The sequence below is a fragment of the Episyrphus balteatus genome, chromosome 1 (assembly GCF_945859705.1).
Source record: "Episyrphus balteatus chromosome 1, idEpiBalt1.1, whole genome shotgun sequence".
Taxonomy (NCBI): Eukaryota; Metazoa; Arthropoda; class Insecta; order Diptera; family Syrphidae; genus Episyrphus; species Episyrphus balteatus.
In genome coordinates, this window is record NC_079134.1 from 123,500,862 (window position 1) to 123,520,334 (window position 19,473).

Consider the following 19,473-nt stretch of genomic DNA (forward strand, 5'->3'; position numbering starts at 1 on the left):
ACAAGCTAATAGCTTGTGACAAGCAGCTATAAATGGCCTTACGGAGGTCTTCCGGCAGAGGGTTTATCTAATGCACAAACCGTTATATAATAAGGCCTTATAGAGGTTGTTGTAAGTGTTCTAGAAGATGTTGAATTTATGCATAAAAAAAAAGAATTAATTGAATTTTATTCCATTTTTTTTTATTCTCTTTTGATTTTTTCTGTTTTGCATTTTCTACATATTATTTTATTTATTTTAATTTTTTCCTATTATGTTTCTTTTCCTTTTTTGGAAATTCCACTGCTTTTTCTGTTGTTCTGAAATGATGAGAATATTATTTTAATTGAAAAAGAACACATTTTTTTTTATTTTCATCAAGAATCGATCCCACATACCTCTGCATACCAAGCCAGCACCTTACCAGTAGACCATGCTCGAATATTAAAGATGAGTGGAAAATTAGGAGATAATTGAAACCACAAATTTAAATGCAATGTTTTTTTCTAATGCGTTACAAACATTGCATATCTGCAGGATAAAAACTTTGCATACTTACGAGATGAAAACATTGCATACTTACAAGAACCTCTTGGAACAGGTCTTATGAAAGCCTTCTGTCACTTTAAAATAAAAGGCTTCTTTAGAACGTTTTAAACAGGTCTTCCCACTAACAATTTTGCTTCTATAATGCTTTACAGAAGCAACAATTGCATCTGTAAAGCTTTATAGAACCAAAATTGTTTGTCGGGTTATAAAGGTCCTCTTTAACTTATATTTACAAGGCTTCTTCTTAACACTTCTAGATAGCCTTAAGGAGACCTCCTTTCTTTCCAAAATGGTAATACAAACTATAGCTTGTCGAATCGAAAAAAATGGACCTTATGCAAGTAAAATTATTACTTGGGCTTATCGCCATGTCACCTTGTCGCCATGTCACCTTATTGCCTTGTCGCCATGTCCCCTACTAGCAATTTTGCTTCTATAATGCTTTACAGAAGCAACTGTTGCATCTGTAAAGTTTTATAGAACCAAAATTGTTTGTCGGGTCGCCTTGTCGCCGAAACTCGATTTTAATGAGTCTCACATACAAGAGTACACGCACTTTCACACACACTCCTCTGTTTGACATTATATTTTGTCTGACATAAAAACAGATTTAGAAAAAATTTCGTGCACAATTAAGGCTTAACTAGATACACCACTTTTTGAAAAAGTACAAAAGTGAAAATATTTTTTTTCTGGCTAGCGCAATTTTTTTGTGAAAAAGAGTATACAAATTGTTTTTTAGACCAAAAAATAAGCTTTCTGCATCATTAGTTTTAATTTTCCACCCCGAAAAACTACACAAAAATGCATTTGGAAATTTTCACTTTTGTACTTTTTCACTTTTTGAGCCAATGTAGTTATACCTTTACAAAAATAGATTTCATCTTTTATTTGCCAGGAAAAATTTGAGACTTTTACACAAAAATCTTAAAAGCAAAAAAACGACGTAATAAAGGCTTGGCCACACCGGAGGGTATGCGGTAGCGGTACGGGTAGAGGTAACGGTACTTGTATGAAAAAAATTCCAAACTGACATATCAACGTTCAGATGTGGAGTTTTTTTCATACAAATATCGTTACCGCTACCCGTACCTCTACCGCATACCCTCCGGTGTGGCCAAGCCTTTAAGTTTTGCTCATTCACTAAAAGGTATCGTGCTAGTAGATTGATAAAAATTGAGTTTCTCAATTTCACAACATGAGAAAAAACTAGCGCTGCATGTCTTCGTAATTTGACATCCGAGAACTGTCAATTATTTTTTTTTCCGTGACAAGAAAATCAAAATTTTATTTCAGAAAAACTTGTGCCAGGTGAAGATAAAAACACAATTTTCCTGAAAATGGCAGCAGCTCTTATGCACTCAATTCGTCGTCATATTGCTACAACAGCAATTAAGCAACAAGGAACAGCAGCAACCGCTGGAGAACATTCAGGTAATTCTAACAAAAATCTTTTGATTAATTTTCTTCTCCAAAGAAAAAAAAAATCTTTAGGTTAAGAGGTTATGTAATCTAATAAGCTTGCTATTGATTTGAGTAATGATTCTACTAATTTTTTTTTTCATTTTCAGGTGGCTACAAACTATGGAAGCGATTGACCATCTTTGTTGCAATGCCAGCTGTTGGCTTGTGCATGTTGAACGCTTATCTTAAGCACCAGGAACACGCACACCACCCACGTCCAGCATTCGTCAAGTACGAATACTTGGGTATCCGAAACAAGCGTTTCCCATGGGGTGAAGGCAACAAGAGTCTTTTCCACAATCCAAAGGTCAATGCCTTGCCCGATGGTTATGAGACATAGAAAGTTGGGAGCCGTTTGAAAAGTCGATGAGGATAATTTCCAGAAAAAAACACATTTAAGCTAGAGCCATGTAATTATTATCGAAAAGTAAAATACATATGTGTTCTCAGTAAATTTCTGAACTTTTATTTTGTTTATTATTACTTGTTTTGTTTTTCCATTAAATAACTATAAAGAACCAACCTTTAAAACTCTTGATTCTAATCTTGGACCTGTTATGCAAACGGAGTCATTCGTTATCATAATTGCTCATTTCTTTGCGAACTTTTCTTATCGATTTTTCTCCATGTAACAGTATACAAAAACAAAATTATTGCTGGTTTCTACTTTTTTAGTTCAGCGTATTCTGAAGTCATCATAGCGTTGAACAAAAAACAACCTGACGAGCCATCGCTGCCTGCATGGGTTGCAAAAGTCGATACGACTGTACTTTATTAAGTACACAAAAATACACTAACTAAATTTTTATACAGTTTTGCGTTTCCGCTTATATTAATACACAACAACCAAAATTAGCTTTATTTTATAAAAGACCGGGCCAAATATGTTTTATGCATCATAGTCTAAGAGCCGGCAGCATATTTTGGCAGTTTTGATATAACCGAAATTCGAGTGTGCACATATCTAGATAAGCACCACAGTATGTCAACGGAAAAAGTCTGGCAGTGATCTTTTTCAGCTTTTCCTTGCCAGACGCATCCAAAGTGCAGTCAAAAATCAACTTTTGCCGTTTTGCTAGGTATTAACCGAATAAATAATACACCAAAAAATCATAAAAAATCCCCTGATTTCAAAAATGTGGGTACCAGAAGTTTTTTTCAGCTTTCGGCCCGCCAGACCGCTTTGAAGCATTTTGAAATGCATTTTTCTAATAAAAAACCTAATAGCTTATTTTCTGTTGGGTATAACCGTATGATGGTAACAAATTAAAATTCTATGTCTATTCCTGGTTTAGAAAATATAAGTTTAAGCCAGATATTTTTCAGCCTTCCCTCTGCCAGACGCCCTTAAAGGTTTCCCAAACAGGTTTTTCCATACAAAAACACCTAGTTTCTGTTTTTTTTCTTATAAAATTGAAATAATATTTTTTTGTTTAGAGTAACCATATGATGGCCAAATATTAACTTTCTCTGCCTTTTCCTGATTTAGAAAATGTAAGTTTAAGCCAGTTTTGTTTCAGCCTACCCTCTGCCAGACGCCCTAAAAGGTATCTCAATAGTACGGGAAAGTTAGATTTTGCTATATGGGGGTCTGGGAAAAAATCCGAAATGCATTTTGACTTAAGGGATCGAAAGAGTCTAAAACCACATTTTGTACAACCGCACCAAGAGTCATTTTGTTTGTCCCTAAACAAAAAATTGCAATTTTTTGAAGTTTTTTGCCTACAGATCGAAAACGGTCTGTCAAATCGAAAAACCAATATTGTAACAAATGAAGGTAATAAAAAGATCTACAACTTTTACTACGAACAAATTTTTTTAAAAACGCTCAAGTAAAAGAGATATGACAAAAATAAGAAAATCACTTTTTGACGTGTTAAAAAAAACACACTAATGTCGTTTTCGATTGGACGTCCAGAAGCGTCCGGAAACGTTTGGAAGTCTTCTGAAACCGTTTTATTGAATTAAAAATGACAGCAAGAACGCTTCTCAGAAGAGAAATTCTCTTCTCGATTTAAAATCAGAATCAAATCCAGAAGCACTAATACATGAATATTTAAAAGTCAAAATAATCACTCAATCACTAATTTTTTTGGTTTTTCATTCAAAATGTTATTTTTTCTGTAATTAAACAAATAAACGCATTATATACTTACTTAAAATATTCTGCAAATCAACTGTCCCATTTATTAGCTGAATATTACCGTTTTTGAAAATTAATTTGTAATATTTCATTTCAAAGAAAAAAAAATTAATTTATATTTGACATTCAAAATTTTACAGAATAACTAACACAAACACAAAAAACAGAATTGAGTGGAAGTGATACAAACTGTTTTATTGGATTTCAGAATGAGTGAATCCTTGAGTGATTCCAATCGAAAACGACATAACTATTACCTAACTATTATTATAGGTCGTTTCAAATCAAAAGTCCCATGGAAAATTGAGCAAAAATAAAAAAAACTCATTCGCTTAGTGGAAGGAAGCATTTATGAGGCAGCTGAACTTTTTCTAAAATTACGATAAAATAATGAAGAACAGTTCTTGATATCCCTATTTTAATTAATTTATCCGTCTGTGCGGTTCACTGGGTTAGCCTCAGAAAGCAGAGGCAAGTCTCCCGGGCTTGCATCACTCCATATCCGCGAACAATACAAAAAAACATACAACTATTTAGTTATTTATCATTTGAAGGCATTTGGGATAACTTTGCCGAAGATATTATTATAGGACTAGGTGAATATGGACCAGAAATGTCCAGTTTATATGATAGCAATTCATAACTTAAAATTCTATTCACATCTTTTCATTTGTATAATTGGGCAGTAAATATCTTATTTTTATTTTTCAATTATTTTGGAGTCGTAACCATAGAAATCATAAATAAACAAATTCAGATTTTTCGTTTGCTTATTTTTTTCTCTAGCATTTCTTTCATTCAAACAAGCATGATTTGTTGTTATTTTTGAGTTGATTTGTCGCAATGTTCTCAATTTTATTGGAAGGGAGAAAATAAACTCTGAGTCAGGACTTTTGATTTGAAACGACCTATACCATTAGAATGAAAAAAAAAAAATATTTTTGGCATTTAAGGTAGCAAATTTGGCGTTAAATGCGCTCCTGATGATTCGAAGTATTTCTCGAATTGAACGACATGAATACAGAAATGCATTTAAAAATTATTTTTATCTTGAAGCAAATGGTTGCACTCAAGGGTTAAAAACCCAAATACGATACAACTCAAATTTATAATTGGCCTGTATAGTCCAGAATCAATTAATTTTAATAATTTTTATTATTTTAGTTATTTTTTTTTTTCTTCGTTATTATGCCTGGCCAAGGGCATACATTTTCTAGGTGTCTGAATTTAAACAAATTCCCTTAGCCCTGATTTTTCAATGGTCAGTTAGACTATCAGAAGAATAAATGTCAATATAAAAAAAACTTTTATTCCTAGGAATAAGCTCTATCTGAGGTTTATCTGACTATTGAAAAATTGGCCCTTAGAATATTAAAATTCACAGTATATAGTGTCGGTAAACATCGACCAAAATAAGGCGTCTTAGTAAGGGTACGACAGATCTAACTGATGAGCCCACTGTCGTACCTGGGCGAAACGCTTTATAAATTTTTGGAGTTGAGGTCACTTGAACTTATAAATTGAAGTTTAGTTATTCGTTCAGAAAATATTAATCTCTTTATTCATTGTTCTTCAATCAAAGTGGCAAGAATCAAAACGTACAATTCTATACACTTTTTATTTCAATTTCGATACAATGCTGGATTACGATTTTTTATCCCTGCTGCATGGCTAAAAAGGTAAACACCGAATCTAGCTGGATACTGTAGTTTAACTTAAACTGGAAATTGAACTGAATTCATGGTAAAAACGAAACTGTGAAGCTGAAAAAATGTTTTGGAAATGGATTTGGGAAACCATAATAGACGTTTTACCCTAGGTGTGGTTACCCGAATCCCAAATCTCGTCTGTCGGGGGTTCAGGCGTCGATAGAACGGCTTTCATGGCTCTTTTTGTATTCAAGGGGAGAAGAGCGTAAGGATCCAACTTTTTTTAAGTGGTTGCCACTTTTCACAAAAAAAATTTTACTTTTGATGCACTTTAACACCAAAATGGTGAGTTGGGGGACAAGAATTTTAAGTTATTTACATCAATTTCTAATTTTTATAAATAAATAGTTATTTAAAAAAACAGAAGGGGTATTCATGCGGCCGACGGTGTAAGCTCTGGGTAAAACGGTAAAATGATAAACGAACTGAACCATACAAAATGTTGATACATTTACCACCTTCATGAATACCCCTAGTAATTAACCATCCATGTGAGCCGTTTCGTTTATTTTCTAAGAAAAGGACAAGATTAGCTATTTATTTCTTTTTGTTTGGTTTAAAATAAATTTGGATAAACGTGGACGCTCTTTTGTTACCCGGATTCAATGAAGACTACCAGAACTTTAATTCTGAATTTTATAATTGGTGCTTTGATTGGTCAGATGTCGTAAAAGTTTAGGTGGCATTTGATTCTGGTCAATCAGACCCCCTTAAAAATATTTAAGTTCAGGCGCCCTGCGTTGAACTCGGCCCTTATAATTAAATGTTAACAGAAAACCTAGGTAATGGAATACTCTACCTAATGCCAAATTAAAACGATCAGGACGTCTACGCTAAATATTTTTGTTCGTTACTTAAAATGGTGGCTTTTAACTTCCTGATCGTTATCATGTTATTACTTTAAAACTTTATTATCGATTTCCATTTGAAACAAGGATTTTTGTAGAGATCCTAGTGAAAAACAAAAGCGAGTACACACAGCATCAACGCAACATACAATCTACTTTAGTTTTGATCCAAAATTAAATATTTTCTTTGATTTTAACTTACATACATATATAATAAAAATTTCAAAAACAAACTTCTTAAAATAAGTACCTTATCTTTATTTAACTGATTATATAATTTGTTTTGTGTACAATTCTTACACAGATAAAATAGATATATTTTTTAAGTCTGCATTTGGACTTTAAACATCATTTAAAGATGCTCATGCTGAATTCTTTTTAAGAATCATAGTTCCTCCTTTCATTTGAATACGGCCATCGCGTGTCATCTCAGCTACTTGCGCTTTAGACATTGTAATTTTTTTAACTTTTACTTTCTTATCATCAATAACCATTTCAACAAGCTTTTTGTCCTCTTGAGATGCATCAATTTTCTTCACAGCCACTAATGCGGCTGGCTTTTGTGGAGATTTTTTAATTTCCTTAGAGACGGGGCTAGCTTTAACTTGTTGCACTCTAACTTCCGGAGTTGTTTCACTACGTTGACGTAACATTCGTTGATTTGTATTAGGCGACGGCTTAGATACCTTGTTCTGTTGCGATGGATCCTGCTTCACTGCTGCTACTCGTGGAGATGTTTTTCTTGTTGGTGTTTCGGTTTCGACTGGTTTTGGTATCGAACCAGTTACCAATGTTTTGTTTGGTGTTTCTATTTTTTTTACCGAAACCGATTTCGATATGGCTTTTAGAGCTGCTTGAATGGTTGGCTGACGAGTTTTTGGTGTCGTTGAAACTGGCGGCTTAACAACAGCCTTTGGTACTGAAATTATTTTTGCTGCTGGAGTTGCTTGTTGTGGCTTCTTATTTTCCTTTGGCGACGATGAACTAGAACTGGCTGGTGATATTGCATTACCAGACTTTATCGGTACTTTTCGACGAAGTGGTTGTGTTTGTTTCACTGAAACAACTTTTGCTACTTCAGCTGGTTTTCCATAGATTTTCTTTATTTTTGCAGGAGGTTCGCTGTCTTGTTCGCTCATTTCAATTATATTCATAAGTTCTAATGTTTCTTCATCTATAGTTTCGTTTTCTGTGGAAACTAAAGAAGTGTCGATTGATGCTTGGTTATGATTATCAAGTTGATTTTCTGCAAATAAACAAAAAATACATTAAAATTTGTAAATCAATGAAGTTGAACGTTTGAAAAACATTGTTTTTTTTTTTTTTTGATACGGGAATATTTTTCTAAATGTTCCTTAAATGTTTACATAGATGTATTTAGATTTCTTGCTGTTAGTATATATTCATAGATTTCAAGGCTTTTCTGGGTTTTCATTTTATATTGAACATCTTGCTCGAAATCATTACACATTAGTGAGAACATTGAGTAAACTTATTAACTTCCAAAATGTGATTTATCCATAAAAGGCCATCTGAAGCTGAACCATGACAAGTATAGAAGAAATGGTATTCTGAAGACCTCTGAAAGATTTTCTTTGTTGGGTTGGGCGAACAGTAAAATGCGTTTGTTGATGAGCTAAAGTCTTTTAACATTTAGGATAAATCAAATCTGGTTGACAATGGAATATAAACTAGTTTGCAATCTATTTGTCATATTTTAAACTACTGAATTAAAACCAATTTTTTCACTTCGTTAAGGACGAAATACACTTAAAAATTTATGTTAATCGATAAGTAAAAAATATATTTATTATTTATGTATTGCATTCAACCCATTCGTGTCGTAGGAAAAGCATTTGAGGTTTAACTTATTCCCACATGATTTATGATTCACTGAGAAGAATATGTAAATATTATTTTTTTTTAGCACTTGACAAGATGGGGGCCAAAAAATCGATGTACATTGTATATATTCTCAAAATTCTATAGATTTTCCAAAAACTTCATAAAACACTCATGGATTTTAAAAGGAAGGCTTAATAGGTATGACAAATTCAAGTAAAGGCAGAGCTGAATGATTTATTATCATCCATTTACTGTAACAAGAGAGGACAGAACATTTTCTGGAATAATGTATAAACATGTATTTTGTGTATTGAACAAACAATAAATACTTAAGCGGTAGTACGCTTACAAACTTAGTTTAAAAACTTGCCTTCACCACGGGAATTACGAATTAAATATGTCTATATACATTTTTTTAGTAAAAAAATGTGTTTATTGAAGCGAAGACATAATGTGGGATTGCAACATCATCTGATTAGGAAATTACCTTCAAGCATTCTCCCTCTAGATCTAATAGCAGTTCGTTGACTAATAAGTTTCAGAAAATGGAGAGTGGTCTCCACCTTTGTTTAGGCATTGCCGTATTGACCAGACAAGATTTTATTTCCTGTCCTAAATAAATATCATTTTTTCCAAAGTTTTAAGTAGGAATAATGGATAGATAATATTTAATAGGTTTTACATCGTTTGTAGCAAGGAGTTGGAGTGATTTATAGTATCACAGAAGAATTGAGATTGATATGCTTAATATTTCAGAAACAGAAAAGTTAGCAATGAAGCTAACTTCTATTCAAACAATTTACTTACCCCATTCAGCTTCGTCCTTGACAATGACATTTTCCTCAGTTTCTTCTTTTTTCAAAGTATCATCTGGAAATTCTTCATACAGAAACTCTTCAATTACCTCGTCCATTTCTTTAGTTGAGGTTTCGTTTGAATTTGTATCTTGATTTTTTGCATTTTTTTCAGCCAAAGCATTTCTTCTAGTATCCTCATCGTAGGCAACCATCTCATCGGCATGCGAAGCTTTGGTGTGTTCTTCTAATCTTTCATTTGTCATGTAAATAAAATCGCAGAACTCGCAAGCATAGGCTTCACCTTCGGCATGCTGTCTAACATGTTCAGTTACAGTTTCAATATCATCAAATGCATCCTTGCACAGCGGACAAACCATTGTTTGAGCGGCATGCACAGCCGAGTGATAAATCAAGTCATCTCTCGTATTGAATGGTTTCTGACAATCAATGCACTTATATGAACCAGAGCCATTTTTGTGGGAACGCATATGTCTAGTCAAATGATGACTAAGTAGATAGGATTTAGGGCAAAGCTTGCATGGATAAGGACGTTTTCCAGCATGGGCTGTCAAATGTCTAGATAATTTACTTGGGGTTGGGAAGCTTTGGTCGCAATATTGACATTGGAATGGTTGTTGACGACAGTGAACAACTTCGTGACGTTCCAGGCCTTGCTTGAAGGCAAAAGCTTTGTTACAAATCTTACACACAAATGGTCGGTGTTTACGATGCCGTTCAGTGTGCTTCTCCATTTCTTCTTGCGATATAAAAGATTTCTCACAGAACACACATATAAACTTGGGAATATCAGTGTGTGTTTTTTCGTGACGATGTAACAAAGTAGAGCGCGTAAAACCTTTGTTGCATACAACGCATTTATAAGGCTTCTCACCAGTGTGCGTCAAGTTGTGCTTCTGCAAGTCGTATTTGCTGAAGAAACTCTTGTCGCAGAATTCGCAGAAGAAGCTTCTTTCTCGATTATGATTCACCAAATGAATATCAAGTAATTGTTGCAATGGAAAAGAACGTTCACAATGCGGACAAGGGTAAACGTTCGTCTCTAATACTGTGGTTTGTGCTAGAGATTCTTTTATATCAGGCACATCTTGCTCAAGAATCTGAGTGACAATTGAAAGATTGCCATCGTCATCACGTTGTAACACCGGTTTCGTCATTATTGGCTCGATAACTCGTTGAGCCTCTTTATTAAGAATGCGAATGGCCGATTTATTCAATATTTTTACAACCGAAGTTTTGCGGACAGCAGATTTTGCTGAAACTGAAACTGGTGCTTTTTTTGGTGTGTATTCTTCTTCAGCATCTGGTTCATCTATTTCTACATCTGTCTTCTGGGATTGCTGTCTAGTTTGAGTTGATTTTTTGTTCGGAATTTGAGTTTTGATGTTCTCTGGTTTTATGGTTATAGCAGGCGATTGATCTTCTTCCTCTTCGACAATTTCTTTTATAGTTTCTACAACTTCTATGGGTTTGGGAACTTGTAATGCGTTCAGATTTTTTTGAGCAGATTTTTCTTTTTGTAAAAGTTCAGTTGGAATTTTTGGATGGTCCATTGCAGGCGACCATTGTCCAGTAAGAGGATAGTGACGAAGGCATGTATCGGCTTTCTTGCACATTTGCTTAAAGCGATAACAATAGTCGAAAATTAAACGACATTCACTGCATACGTAACCAGGCATACAATCGTTTGAAAAAACCTAAAAATGAAAAAAAAAGTAGGTACTGAAATAAATATTGTTATTTAGTACATGTGCAGTTGAAAAAAAGTATTGGCAAGTATTGGTTTTATTATGATAATTTTTTTGATAATTCTTCGTATCAGGGGTCTATTTCACAGCAAACTTCATTATAAGTTACATCAGCTACATCAACGACTTGTTGTGGCATTTTGGAGTTCTTGAAGTATTTTATAGAACATTTGTACACTATGAAGTGTAGTTGTGTACATAATTTTTAAGATATTTCATAAAAGTTTTCTTCTACATTGAATCAACGTTGACTATTTTACAATTTATGTTACGTTTTTTTCTCTCAGTGTATGTTAAGCTTTTGTGTAGGTTATGCATAAGTAAGTTCATTCATCGTTTACCGAATTTCTGGTAGATACTAGGGCACAATTTTTAACGATTTAGAACAATTTTAAGGCCATTTTAGTAACTTACTAAGTCAAAAAGCAGTTCAACCAGTTCATTCAGTAGTTTTTATTTTATCATCTTACGTTTTCGTGAACCACAACTACGAATTAATTAATTTTATCAATTTCTTTTTTGTTATAATTTTCTACAATAATTGACTCACTGCATAAGCAATTGAATGAATGAATGAATGTTGGGAGGGGGAAGTTCCACTGCGACCTTTAAGTTCTATTGTGCCCCCAAATTAGGCTACAAATTATTACAGCACGGTCTCCAGTTTCGGTACTTTTCAGTACATAAGCAGTTAAAAAAAAAATTAAAAAATAACTGTGCACTTTTTCTTTAAAAAAAATTGAAATTTCTTTTTCGATGCCAATTGTAAAAAAAAAAAAATTTATACAAAAATTAACACATTTCGTAATGGTACAAAGAATATTCTTTATACCATGACCTTTAGTATAAAAAAAATTATAGTACCGCAGTTGGCCAACTATTTTAAATATTTGTGTTGTGTGTCTAAAGGGAATTTTAAAATGGTATTACATAGTTTTTATAGTATCTTCTAGAGCAGTGTTTTTCAAAGTGTGGGTCGCGACCCACTAGTTCTTAAGAGGGTCGCGGCTGCAAGCCAAATATTGATACAAAAAATTAAAATAATGCTAAATCAAAACAAAAGACGAAAAAAATTTCTCAGTGCGACAAATGTGTTTGTACATATGTTTTTTGTAATAAAAGTTGAAATCTTGGATTGAAATGGCGAAGGGCACTAACAACAGCAAAGCTTCGTTTGCCAGCTCAGAATACTATCCATTCTTAACATGCCACCTGTTTTCTTTCAGTTTTACAGACGGTAGATTAGCAAGTTCAACCGAATTATTCAAAAAAGGATTTAAATTCCATCTTAGTTCCATTTTCACTTTCAGAGTCTATTTCTTGAAAGTAACTCAACAGTTTCATCTCCCAATATAATAAACTCTGTACTATGAGAGGAATATGGTAGCTTACAAATATTGATTCTCCCGTTTGAGTTTTCTTTAAGAATCTTTTAACGCAGGGACAAGAATCAAATTTGTTTGTTTGTTTGTTTGGTTTTCCCTTTGACAGTTAACTGTGTGATAAAAAAGATAATTGTGGAGTAAACCAACTTCATCGCATACAATTCTAAACAGTCGACTTTGCAAGGCTTTTTCTTTTAAAAAGTTCACTTCTCTGATCACAGCTTTAAGCATTATTTAATTCTGCAGACAGTAGTTTAAATGCCAGAATTTGTCGATGAAGAAAGCAGTGTGTTCATGAAACTTATTTGCCTGAGGCCTGACACATTGGTCACAAACTTGTTATTTGTATATTTTTTCTATCAAACAAAAAGATAGTCACAGCAAATTTTTCGGGCAATTCGTGACAAATTTTTAAAAAATTCCTGACAATTCATGGTCATTACAATTTATTTTATATTAAATCCAAAAAAAGTATTCAAAGTTACTTTTCTGAAAAAACGAAAACTACTTTTTAAACGGTTTTTATATCCGTTTTTTGAAACCGTTTTTTTTTTTTTGATAATACTTTGTAGAAATCTTCAAAAATTTGTTTTTCAAAAAAAAAAATGAAATTGAAAAAAAAAAATCCGAAATTAAAATGTTTGAAAATTTTTCTTAATTTTTAAATCAAAGTTACTGGTTTTTAGTAAAAAAGTATGAACCAACAAAGTTGTGAGATACTAAGTAAAAAAGGACACATACGCAAAGAACTATGGATTATGTGCCCTTTTTGCTTAGTATCATGATAGAAAATGGATATGTGCCCTTTTTTATTTGCGGGTTTGGGATATTCAAGTTGGAAATCCTTTTTTTTTTATCTCACCCAAAAATAAAGTGCTGCTTAACGTTATCAAATATGCAACAAACTCATTTTTTGATTTTTGGCTCATACGCCCTTTTTTCTTAGCACGGCAGTATAGTGAATAGTGTATGTGTTAAGTTATAAAAATACTAAGTGCAGTATGATTTTGTTTGCAATAAGTTATAAAATTGGTCTTTTAACTAAGTTCTTTTTTGTCTACATATCCGATTGTTAGATTCTTATGGTATTCATGACTCAAAACTATACTAGGTCCGTTCGACACTCAGTTTGAAACTGCCGAATTTAGTAATATTTGGTTATTTTTGGTCAGAGTCTGTTCCCAACTTCAAAAATTGTGTAGAAGAGAGCGCTCACGAGAGAGTAAGAAATTTCCCCACCCTGACAAATTTAATTTAGCCCAAAGAATTTCTTCCGACAGAAATATGAGTTGTAAAATGAAAAGTTGACGTATGTCAAACAAATAAATAAAGAAGAAAACAAATCAAATTGTAGTGATTTTTAAATTGAATCGCGTTTACGTGTTTTTTGCATTTAAAAAGTGTTGATGTTTATCGAATTAAGCATAAAATATGAAATTGTGTTGTTTAATGGTGTTCAACTTGTTCCAGACTTTTTGGCAGTATTTCGTAGTTTTATTTCCTACTGAGAGAATTCTCTCCCAACTCTCATTAATTTGACAGACTTCCTAATTTAGTGCACAAAAAGTCTGGAACAGACCTACTATTTGATTGTATGTTTCTGCATGGGACCATCGATTTATGGAGCTTCAAAAATAAAATTATTATGCGATCTAGTGAATGCAGGTGTCGGTGAATTTGTACCAATAGTTTTTTTGGCCTGCCTCTTCTTTGCAAGTGTGTTGGAGCGTCGTATACCCACAATTGTTTCCTGAACTGGGTTCTCCAGGTTTTTTCTTTAAACGAGGCATTACCAATTAAATCGGTCGAGTTGTGTTTTTTCTATATTTTGAGATGAAGGTTTCAATGGATTTTCTTGATTCTTGTACAATCAAAATTTGTTTCTCCCACTGTTGTGCTCTTCCATTGTCCGTAAACTTCATCTAAGCTCTAACAAATCTGGCCACATGCCGAATTCATCGACCTTTTCTTTTGAGCTCAAATAAAGTATGTAGCTTATTTACTAGTTTCCAAGAGGAACAAGTAAACAAACACAAGTTCCATGGCAAGTAAATTACCTACAACAACAACAAATTGTTTATTTCGTGTAATTCTTTGTGGTAAATGTGCAAATACATTTTTTTTATATTTTAATTTGTTCTTTTATTACAAATAAATGCACTCTCATTGGTTTTACAAAAATATTTACTTCTTCTCATCTGACATTCGAACCAATTGACATTATATTCAGTAGCCTATTTCATTTCGTTTGCCTCTTGTACTAATTTCTTTTTTAACTTTGGCGGCAGCATTGCGTCTTGGACTTTCTACCCAATACAATTATTTATTCAGAAACAAACCATTTGTACATTTTCACCGCTTTTGGAAATATGTAGCATAAACTTGGTATAGTTGTCACCGCATAATAAACAAAACAAATTCACTATTATTTAGGAATTTAAATTAATTACTTTACCTCAATGGAAACACAGGCCATCACCTGAAGAGGCAATGGTGCAGTCTTCACTCGATTTTCCCGGGAACGGGAATAAATGTTTGTTAAATCGGAGGCATTTTGAGTCAAGCAAAAGCGACATATCTTTTTGTCCCTCAATTCACTCTGACGAGTCTCTACTATGTCACCCATTTTTTCTCAATCGCAGATTTGCTTGGATAACAAAGAATCTATCAGTTTGTTGGATGATTTTTAATTGTTTCAATATTTATTAGATAATTAAGAATATAATCAATGCACTTTTATATTTATTTAATTTCTTTATAATTACAGAAAATGAAAATTAACAAAAGTAAATTTCGTCAAACAATTGCGATTATAATGTGCAGAAGAAAAAACTTCACACTGCGGCAAGATGGTGGATGTGGGCTTGGGTATTGAAACTTGGTTTTTGGTAGATAAATTATTTGGTGTGGTGGGTTTATTGTTTTCGAATGTCAAATCATGTTCATATGTAGATGGCACTATAAACAAAAACAAAAGAAATTAATTAAATTTTCATTTAGACAATTATGAAAGCGAGTCAGAACTATAATTTTTAATTATTTTTTTTTTTTAGATAAGAATTCAAAAATAACTTTTCATATATTTTCATGAACTTTAGAAGATTTTTCTGCAGGCTCATGTTTTCATAAGTAGATGTCTCTTTTTTTAGTGAGGTGAAAAATGTATTATTATGTACAAGAACCAATTGAGGAAAATATTGTTTCAGAAATTATAGCATAGTTTTAGGAGAAATATCTTGGCTTACATTTGCTAGTTAAAAAGTTGAATTGGAATTGGTAAAATTAAAATGCTCTACTGGTAGTGAAAATCTATATCAAAAGTCAATTAGGCCGTGTGTGAATTGCGTTAAATAGTTAACACCGTGTAATATGTTTGACACTATTGATGTGAGCAAAAAAATTTCAGCTGTATGAATCATTGTTTAATATTTTTCTCTGCCTCTTTTCTGCCATGAAACTCCTTTTTAATAAAAAAAAGAAAAAAAAAACAAAACAAAACCATCTGCAAAAAAAATTTAACTCAAACCAGTGGTCGAATTACAGCATACGATTACGATCATTCGTTAACGTTTTTACTATTTGTGTCTCTATTTATTTAGTAGAAAAAGATAGGGTGCCGTAATAGGAACGTGTGCCGTAATTCGACCTCAATAGTGTCAAAAATTTTACACGGTGTTAACTATTTAACGCAATTCACACACGGCCTTAGTGAAGAATGAATGAATGAACTTTCATTGTATATATATTTCTATAGTACTATCAACCGAAGAAAATACTTTAGCGAGATCTTTTGGTAAATCTGCATTTCAATTTTCTGCATAAGGTTCAAATATAAAATAAACTAGCGATCCCAGCGGTGGCGACGCAAAACAGAAAAATTCTGCTTCATGAGAATACTATACCCAACTAACAATTTTACTTCCACAAGGTTAGGATCTTTAATTTCTTGCAGCTAATATCTCTACAGGGCTTGTATTTAGTTTGTGAATCGAAAATTCAAACTTCCGAGGCTTAACTTTCGTTAACCGCTTCCTAGAAACCTAGTGCAAGTGGAATTTAAAAATTTCTACAAGCATTAATGAAAACATTTCGTTTAAATTTCAATATGGCCACATGAAATTCCATTGTAGAAGCACAAGAAAGAAAAGCCAATAACTGACTTCTTTTAAATGGCTTTGCAAAAGAAATTGTATTAGAACTGCTTACAAAATCTTTATGAATGCTATGTATTTTTTTTATCCAATTCGAAAATTATTAGACTCAAAAATTACTTAGGTAGGTTTTTTAGTATGGTAGAAGTACCTACAACTTATACAATTGCCTTAAATGCATTTATTATTATAGTTCTATATTACCAAAATTATGTCAATAGTATATGAGTCGTGATATTCATTTAAAAAAAAAAAAATTACGTTGAATTTCAAATAAACCGCAGTTAAACGGTTTTGCCTTTTTAAACAAATATTCCACAAAATAAATGTGTTATAGTTACTCCATTCTAATATTTGAATTAAAAAATTGTTGAATCATTGTTTTTGATTGAAAATTATGTTTAATATCACTTTCAAATATAACGACTTACATAATTTAATTTTTTTTTAATCTCTGTGTGAGAAAAAAAGAAGTTCAATTTCCGGCGCATGCGCGAAAAGCTTTTAGTTTTATATGTTTGCCTTAGCGAAGTTAGGGGATATTTATTTATATTTGTAGAAGTCCTTTAAGTACAAGCAAAACATTGTAAAAAGCATTTAATTTTATAAGTTTGCCTAAGCGAAGTTAGGCTCCCTAATTTTATTTTTAGAAGCCCTGTGAAAGTGAGTACAAGCTAAATTTTTTAAACTCATGAGAATAAGAAATATTTGGATAAGTGCCATTATGGTGACCATTTTTGGTTTTTTTATTCATTGTTATAAAGAAATAAATGAAAAAGTGAATCTTTTCATATCGGTAATTGGTTTAAAATAGTGATATTAAAAATGGTTTACTGACCAATTCGCAGTTCATATTCAAGTAAGTGGAGAAGAAAGGAAAACAAGATTTTAATCTTCTCCACTTATTTAAAAATAAAATAGTGATGGACATTTTAGATTTTTTATCTAAGTTCAAAACAAAGTTAATTCTCTAATTTTTAAGAAAAAGCCAAAAGCCCAAAAAAATTAAAGATTTTTTTTCTGCTTCGGAAAAATGGGGCTTGACGGCATCCGGGTGAAACCTCTAAAGTCTAAAAAAAACCGAATTTTTCAGATATTCCAGAAAAAATTGTTCTTGAGTAACAAGTTATTCTCTTTCATCTTCTCAATAATGACATGGTTTGACAATCAGTATATAATATTATTTAGTCTTTATTAAATAATTTTTTACAAGATAAAAAAAAAACAGAAAATAACCAAAAATAATAACTTTGAAAAAAAAAAACACAAATGGTCACCATATTCTTTAAGATAGTGCAATTCATCTTCTTCTTCTCTATTATCGACGATAGTCATGATCTCGGATAGTCATGATCTCACACTACGGCTCCGCATGTGGGGTTCCCCGATCATCTCTTCTAATTCACAGCTTCGGCCGTTCATACTACCCACGTTCCAACTCGCGACTCTCAATTTTCTTCTAACCTCGTGCATTACTTTGCTAGCCCCCGGAATCCGTATAGCTCTGACCCGATTATTTCTAATCGGTCCAGGATCAGTACCGTGTGTAGCAGCGGTACTGCCTGGTGGGGTAGTGCTGTTCGTGTTAGCAAGTACTTCCATAATGCTCGAAATTTTTCGGAAAATTTCGCGAAACGTTTTTCGCAAATTGTCGACACTGGCATGCTCCTGTTTTTGTAATGTGATCGTCTTTTACTACGCCGGTGATCATCAGTCGCCTAACCCAAGGAATTGCATGCACGCTTAATGGAAAGCTCTTAGATGTTGGTGTGTGTCGCTAGGCTCACCTTGATGTTATTTTGCCTAGATGTGATTTGCTCCTTATAGACCTGTGCTCTGAATATGTCGGAGTAGCTCATATAAGGGGTTCACCAAGTAGTTCGGCCTAACTGGAACTGGTGACGCTACCGTTGATTCTGTAAATGAATTCTTCCGCTACCGTCAATTGTTGGGAGTGCCTTGGTGGGAACACTCCTTCGTTGGGGGGGTAATTAGTAGCAACAGCCTACTCCGCTTCGACCTGTCGACCATGGGAGGCCCTTCTGCGAAAACAAGTTTCGCGATGGCATAGCTCTTAGCTTAGGCTTACCCCCATGGATGGGAAGATAGTGCAATTCATCAGGAAGTTAAATCGAAGCCCTTAGGAAGCTCTGGTTTCAACTAGTCCAAATTTGAAACTCTTTTATTATATACCTGAGTAGCTCGATGGGTAAGGTACCGGACTATCAATCAGGATGTACGTGGTTCAAATCCAGCAAAATGCGTCAAGTAAGTAAGAAGTTTTTTTCTCAATATAATTTGTGTTTTTTAATTTAATTTCAGAAGCAAAACTTGTCTAGATCGAAACCAAAGAAGAAAATGAAAAAATAAAATGTAATAGGTATAAAAAAAAAAAAAAAATAAAATGAAAAAAAAAATATTTTTTTTTTTTTTATTCTATTTGGGATATACCTCGTTTAGACTTTCACAATCCTTCGACAAGTCTACTCAGAGCTTCTAAATAAAAATAAAAGCCTGCAACAATAATACACATTTTCAAATTTCAAATGTTGGTTGTTTCTATAAGGCATTAAAGACATGTTATGAGTCTCTCCAATCAACTTGCATATGACTCTTCTAAGGCCTATCAAGCTTCTCGGGTGGGCCAGATGGGCTTCTCTATGGTCGTATACAAGCAATATTTCTAAAATCGAAACAGCTTCGTTAGACCCTTGTGGAAGTAAAATTGTTAGTTGGGTAGGAATATATATACAATGGAACTTTATTGGGACTTCAAAAAATTACATATACATTGGTGTTTTACATTCGCTTAAGTATAGGTATTTTATTTCGACCGA

The 19,473-nt window shown here is 33.0% G+C and overlaps 2 protein-coding genes across 2 annotated transcripts; one reads left to right on the forward strand and one right to left on the reverse strand.

The window, feature by feature from the left end:
• The first annotated feature begins 1,796 nt into the window (after positions 1 to 1,796).
• Positions 1,797 to 2,446, forward strand: LOC129917969 (cytochrome c oxidase subunit 6A, mitochondrial). Its single transcript, XM_055998237.1, has 2 exons — positions 1,797 to 1,962; positions 2,100 to 2,446. The coding sequence occupies exons 1-2, from the start codon at positions 1,869 to 1,871 to the stop codon at positions 2,330 to 2,332; spliced, it is 327 nt and encodes a 108-aa protein (XP_055854212.1). The 5' UTR covers positions 1,797 to 1,868; the 3' UTR covers positions 2,333 to 2,446.
• A 4,522-nt stretch (positions 2,447 to 6,968) lies between these two features.
• On the reverse strand, positions 6,969 to 15,328 carry LOC129917861 (zinc finger protein with KRAB and SCAN domains 8-like). The gene is made up of 3 exons (XM_055998051.1): positions 14,941 to 15,328; positions 9,345 to 11,049; positions 6,969 to 7,938 (listed from the first exon to the last, which is right to left on the reverse strand). The coding sequence occupies exons 1-3, from the start codon at positions 15,109 to 15,111 to the stop codon at positions 7,055 to 7,057; spliced, it is 2,760 nt and encodes a 919-aa protein (XP_055854026.1). The 5' UTR covers positions 15,112 to 15,328; the 3' UTR covers positions 6,969 to 7,054.
• Between the last annotated feature and the right edge of the window lie 4,145 nt (positions 15,329 to 19,473).